Below are 6,419 nucleotides of genomic sequence, written 5' to 3'. Positions count from 1 at the left end.
CGAGGGGAGGCAGAAGGAGCCACAACAGCCAGAAAGAGTCGAAGCAGGGCTTGTTTAATTTTTATACATTTTTCTTTTTTTTTTTTCCTTTTATTGAATATTTATGGAACCCCCTATTTTTTGTTTTGTTTTTGCATAGGGAAACAAACAAACAGTTAACAGCCAGGGCCACTGTAAATGGTGCTGGGTCGGCGCGTCCGCGGACTCGGACAACGAGTGCTGTAATATACAAGGTTATGACCAGAGCAGGCGTGAGGCAGGGCCGGGCGGGCGGGCTCCGAGGACCCCAGGGCCTCTCCACGCCCCGCACCCGGCCCACCAGAGCCAGGAGGCGGCGGGGCGGGTGGAAGACCCAGCCCCAGCCTTCTCCAGACATGGGTTTGTGGAGCAGTGTGTGTGCAGTGTTGTGTGTGTGGCGCGCATGAGTGTCTTGTCTGGTGTGTGCAGCAAGCAGAAAGCGAGATGCAGAATAAACTATGCCCGTAATATTGGTAAAATATAAATGGAGAAAAAGACCAAAAAAAAACTGAAAGGAAAAAAAATCCGAGACAAAGAAAATGAACAGCACCACCAAAAATAAACCAAAAAATTAGAGAGACAAAAAACCCGGAGAGGAAAATGTTCAATTCTCTCTCGCTCCTCCCCTGGGGCCCAGCTCCTGGGACCCCCTGCTTGGCTCCGGTGTGGGGAGCTGGGGAAGGGGCCAGGCCCCCTGGACCTGAAAAAGACTTTGGTTTCCAGGAGCCTGGCTAGGACCCACAATGTGGGGATGGGCTTGGGGAGCAAGGATTTAGGGGTCCCCCGGAGGGAAGAGCCCACCTGTCTTCCTTTCTGTGGGCCGAGGGCCCTAAGCCCACCCCTTTCAGCCAGGAAACTGGAGGGCACGCTGGAGGGGGGCGGCCTGCAGCTTGGGGGAGGGTCCCCTAACTTTCTGCTCCTGGAGCCTTCTTCCTCCTGAATCCAGCCTGCTCTCCCTGTCCGAGTGTCTGAGCGAAGCCTGGGGGGCCGCCCAGGGAGGGGGGGGCGCAGAACCCCAAAGGCAAACCAGCAGACACAAGTGAGGCACGCTCGAGATTTGTTTTGGTATCACTGCAACTAGTCCTGCCGGCACTGCCTGGGGGCTGCCTCCCCGCCTGGCCCAGGGGTCTCGGGGGTCCGCCAGGGCCCCCACATGCTCAGAAATGCGTGCAGATGGAGAGGGCCCCCCATTTTGGGGGAGGGCCTCTCAGGAAGTGTCCAAAGAGGGGGCATAAGCTGAGACAGAAGGGAGGATGCTGATGAAGGTGGATTTGGGGTGGGTGGGTGTCTGGACCCTCCCTCCCACCACCCTTCCAGGAAAAGACCAAACCAACTGGGGTCTCAGAAAGGAGACTCCGTCCAGCCGGAAGTAAAACGTAGTAATTGCATAATCTGTTTTACGGGAACTGCGTCCCCAGACGATATAGAGGCGTATGTGTACATAGCTCTAGGCCATAAGTACCGCTGGGGGGCGGGCATGGGTGGGGGTCCCGCGTGCTGTTTTCGAGAGTCGGGGGTGACACGCTGCTGCCTGCAGGGACGCTGTAGTGTGGGCGGGGCAGCCTGTCCCGTGGGGTCAGGAGTTGGAATCATGTGTTGTTTGGGGCGGGGTGGGCAAGACGTGGTGGAGGGGACCAGTCTCTGGTCCTGCCGCCTGGTCTGCTCAGCAGTGGTCCTGCAGGTCCCTTTGGGGTGGGTGGGGAAGTTCCAGTTTGATCTGATTGTCTAGCCCAGGGTGGGGTCCGGGCTCAGAACCCCTGGCTAAGTACAGGGCCCCAGCTGCTTCAACTGGGCCTGGCCTGACTGCCCGTCCCACCTTAGTGGGTGGGCACCCCTATCGGAACCAGAGGGGAGCAATCACCATAGATATAGGCCTATCTGTTCTTCCAGGGAGGTGGGGAGGGGCCGCGGCGTGGCGGGCTGAAGGACAAGGTGGTAAGAGCAGGAGGGAATCCGATGTCCCTCTAACGCCACCACTCTACCACTCAACTATTCCCAGGTGAGGGCCTCAGCCAGCCAGGGCCTGGGGCTAGCAGCAGGGGATCAGTGAGTCTTAAAGGGGGTGGGGGGCACCCTGATGCTTCCTCCAAGGGCAGTCCTGGCAGGAACCCTGCTGGCCGGAGGGGGCCTTCCATCACGTACCCACCAGAGAAAGGTGCTGGGGGAAGAGAACTGTAGCTGTGGGGACCCTCGGAGCCCCGGGGGATGGGCTGTGGAGCTGAGGAGGGACAGGTGGCTCAAGCCAACTTCCCCTGGGCTCCTGGCCCCTCGGCTGAGGGGAACCGGGGCTGCAGGGCGAGGAGGAACTCCGTTATGCGGCCACCATGCAGGCCTGACCTCTGACTCTCTGGCCAAGGGGCAATTCTCAAGGGCGGAGGGCACCCTCCACTCCCACCCTCGCGCTCCACCTGTCTGTCCCATGGGCTGGCCAGAGCTGTCTGGCCCCAGATGGAAGAGAGACGGGAGGGGATGGCTGGGCCTGACGCCTGGGTCCCGCCCTGATCGGGCTGTGGATGAGCGTGGAGGAAGGTCCACCTGCTGTCCCCCCAGGCAATGATGAGAGGGTCTGCGTGGGGGTGGGAGGGAGAGGGGGGGCGTGTGTGCCCCCCCACCCCCGCCTCCTTTCCTGCTGAGCTTGGAGAATTGTCTGGTCTTAGTGTGGTGGAGTCAGAGCTAAAGCCGACGACAGAGAAAAAGCCATTGTCCCCAAAGGAAACAGCAGTGAGACAAGCACCTCTCAGCCGGGACTCTGCCTGCACTCCGGCCGCCCGGCTGCGGGCCCGGTGACGAATGAGACTTAGACGACAGATATTGCATATATCGGTTGTGAGTTTTGCTTTTGTTTCTTCACTACAGTACCCTCGGCATTCACAGCTGGAAGACGTAGAATGGGGGAGTTGGGGGGCAGGGGAGGACCCATCGAGGGCGGGGCGCGGAGGACGGTGGGAGATGGGAGAAGTGGGTGCTTTGGCAAGAAGGAGAGAGGGGGGCAGTGAGGTGACCCTGAGCCTGCGCGGAGGAGTGGGGTCAGAGGATCTGGCCATCTGCTCATGGGCACCCTTGGGAGATCACCCCATGGAGGCACCGCCAGGGCAGGGGAAGGGGTGGTATGCGGCATTGGGGGAGGGCTGGCCTGTGGCCCCCGTGACCGGAGGTCTGTCCTCACAATGAACTTTTGGAGCCCAGGAGGCAGGGGCATGGGGGGTGCAGTAGGTGCACACCAGAGCACCCCCAAATGCAGCAGGTGGTGGTGACAGGACCGAGCCGGGGTGGGGGCGGGGTGGGAGGAGTTGCTGTCAAGAGCATGGTTTTCTGTTTTGGAAACCTGACTCGCTTTCCCTAAACAAATAGAAAGACTCTTTCCATGTTTGCTTTTATTCCATGTCACGGTCATGTCTGTTTTGTCTTTTTCCCTTTGTCTTGTCGTTTGTTTGTTTGTTTTGTTTTCTTCTCGTTAACTACACAGGCAGGGCATGCAGCTAGTCGTGTGCGGTGATATTGGTTAAAGTTAATACTTCTCGAAAAAGCAAGGCACATCATGTGAGAGAGAATTCCGTGCAAACCAGGGAACGGGGGCTGTTTTGTGTTTTTTCAGGGAGGGGTTTTTTGTAGGATTTTTCCGCTTTTCTTGTCTTTTTTTTTTTTTTTTTAAACGAGGAGGGAGGGACAGGACTGGGGCAGGGGGCGGGAGGGGGACAGAGCTACGCAGTCATCGCCATGCATGTCGCATCAGCTGCCGGCTCACCCTGGAGCCGGGCAGCACCAGGTCTCTGCAAAGCACCATGCAGTTAGGTAAAGAGATGGTTCTCGTTGCGGTCCCCGGGGGAGGGGGAGCCACTGGGTCTCCCCAGAGTGCAGCCCCCCATCCCTCGCCCCGACACCATAAGGTTCCAGGTCAAAGAGCCGCCCCCCCCCCCACCGCTGCCCAGACCCACACCTTGGTCCCCAGTGGGCGGCCACCTGCTGGAGGGGCCCTGAGGGCGGACGGATGGCCAGAGGGCTCCTGGCCTGAGGTGTCTAACCTGGAGGCCGGCAGGGGGCTTGCTGGGCCCCTGGAGCTGGTTTGGGAGAAGAGCGTTGGTTCCGTGGCGGGGGTGGGGGCCTCAAGGGGGGAGGGGGTCTGGAGAGCGGATGGGAGATGGGGATGGTGGCAGCCTGTTCTTGGGGATGGCTTTGGCCTGGACCCAAGAAGGGGGAGCGATCCCCTTAGTGCCAGGTGTGCAGGAGGTCAGTGGGGCTGGGGTACATGGTGGACCTCTCCCCCGGCCCCCCGCCCTAAATGGCGAGCCTAGGGGGGCTTGGGGACAGGCCCCTGGGGTATCCCCAGCTTAGTGTTTTTGGAGCTGCTCAACAGAGAACTGCTTAGCGGATGGCACCCTCAGCCCACATACCCCGCTTCCCCTGCCGGATCCCCTCTCCCGGCTAGCCAGGCCCACCCCAATCCTGCCTGTTCCCAGAAGCCCCCGGGAAGATGAAAGTGCAAACCGAGGTCCCTGGGGGCTGGGGGGCACCAGGACGGTGTCACTCCAGGTTGTAAGGCACTGGGGGGGGGGGGGCGGTACCGGCTTCCCCAGGACCCCTATGCCCTGCAGGGCAGGGTGCTGGGGGACCCTCAGCTCCGCCCCTTGGGCCCGCTCAGGGTCCCATCTCCAGGTTTGTGGGGGGCACAGCAATGGGGGGCGGTCCCAGACGGGAGGTGACTGGGCTGCGGGGGGAGAGGGAGAGGGGAAAGGGGAGGACACCGCGGCCACTCGGTCCTAGCTGGACAGGGGGGCGGGCGGCAGGAATCAGGCACTTAGAACCACTCGCTCCTTGCCCCCCACCCCACGGGCCGGGGGAGGGGTCATCCCCACCCAGGCCAGAGTGTCCCGATACCCGCCTCCCCAACAGAACCAGGAGCTCTGGGCCTACAGGCCCTGCACCCCCTTGAAAGTGCGTTTCTCACCGCTGTGTGCAACACGACCCTTCCGGGGCGCAGGGGGAGGAGGGCCTCCGATGTCGGGGTGCCAGGGGTTAATTGCATAGAGACTTCTCCTCCCAAACCCGCCATGGGGGGGACGGCACGAGGGCTGAAAGACGGGGTCCCAAAAGAGCACGCGGAGGGGGGGGGTTTGGGGGACAGCCTCTGGCCGAGCCCAACACCCCGGCTGCCACCTCACTGGGGTGGCCCACGTGTGCCCGCCCCCCTTCTTTGGCAAACCCCATGGTGGGGGGCCGGGTGGACGTCCTTGTGGGGGCCGCACCAGCTGAATGGCAGCCGGGGCTTGCTCACCTGTCTCTGGGCAGGCAGGGCCTGGGGGAGCCCTGGTGGGGTGTCTGTCCTTCAGAGCAGCAGGCAGCCCGGAGATGAGTCAGTCAGGCACCAGCCCCCCCGGCCTTGTTTCTGGGTCCCCGGTCAGCAGCCCGGCCCCTGCACCTCGCCGCGTCTTCTCGGTGGGGTGGGTGGGCGGGCGGGGTTGTCGGTGTTTGTTTCTTTAAAATCTTTTCCCGCTTTTGTTCCTGTTTGCCTTCTCTGGTCCTGTTCCACGGTCTTCTCCTTCGCTAAAAGTCTCCCTCCTCTGAGTCTCGGGTCTGTGTGTCTCTTGTCAGCTGCCCTGCGGCGGCCAGGCAGCGGGGTGGTGTTCTCGATCGTTCTAACTTCCCACAGAGAACGTGGGCCGGGGGCCGGCTGGGCTGCCCTCCGGGAGTCCAGGGGCGATGGCGGAGGGGCGCGGGGGAGACCTTGGTTACCCCAGATACCAGGACTGGGGGTTGGCAGGCAGAGAGAGAGACAGAGAAAGAAAGAGAAGGGGTGTCAGGATTGGCATGGATCCACACTGCCCACTGCCCCAAGACCCGTCTCCCCCACCCCAGACAAGGGGGCTCAGCACCAGACTGCCCCTGAGCTCCCACAGGACCGCCACCTTGGAATAACCCCTCAACAGCAGGGGGAACTGCTTACAGCAGAAATTCACCCCTCGCAGTACATGGGGCAGACTCAGCTTGGGGGCAAGAGCCCTGTAGACAGAGCCCTGGTGGTGCAGTGGTTACAAGATGGGCTGTGATCCCCCAAGGTCTGCAGTTTGAAACCATCAGCTGCACTTTCTACTCCTGTTCACAGTGACGGTCTCAGAATCGCACCAGGGAAGTTAGTTCTGCCCTGTTGTAGAGCATCGCCGTGACTCCGCCTTGACAGGACGGTGTTTTGAGTGAGAGACTGTGTGTGGGATGTACTCAGCCTGCAAGTGGAACATACTCGGGTGTGTAACATATTCAGACTGTGTGAGGGATGTACTCAGACTGTGTGAGGCATGTACTCAGACTGTGTGAGGGATGCACTCAGACTGTGTGAGGGATGCACTCAGACTGTGTGAGGCATGTACTCAGACTGTGTGAGGCATGTACTCAGACTGTGTGAGGGA

The 6,419-nt window shown here is 60.9% G+C and overlaps 1 protein-coding gene across 1 annotated transcript in view; it reads right to left on the bottom strand.

The window, feature by feature from the left end:
- Positions 1-3,663: 3,663 nt before the first annotated feature.
- NFIC (nuclear factor I C) overlaps positions 3,664-6,419 on the bottom strand; it is a 65,123-nt gene continuing 62,367 nt past the window's right edge. The window contains exon 11 of the mRNA XM_004714387.2: positions 3,664-5,762. Within this exon, the coding sequence (XP_004714444.1) occupies positions 5,745-5,762 (18 nt within the window). The 3' untranslated portion in view covers positions 3,664-5,744. The remainder of the gene's footprint in view (positions 5,763-6,419) is intronic.

The sequence above is a fragment of the Echinops telfairi genome, unplaced genomic scaffold, assembly GCF_000313985.2.
Source record: "Echinops telfairi isolate 266 unplaced genomic scaffold, ASM31398v2 ScPeMD7_7459;HRSCAF=8497, whole genome shotgun sequence".
NCBI lineage: Eukaryota > Metazoa > Chordata > Mammalia > Afrosoricida > Tenrecidae > Echinops > Echinops telfairi.
Note: the sequence above shows the minus strand (reverse complement) of the source record. Positions and strands in the feature narration are given on the sequence as shown.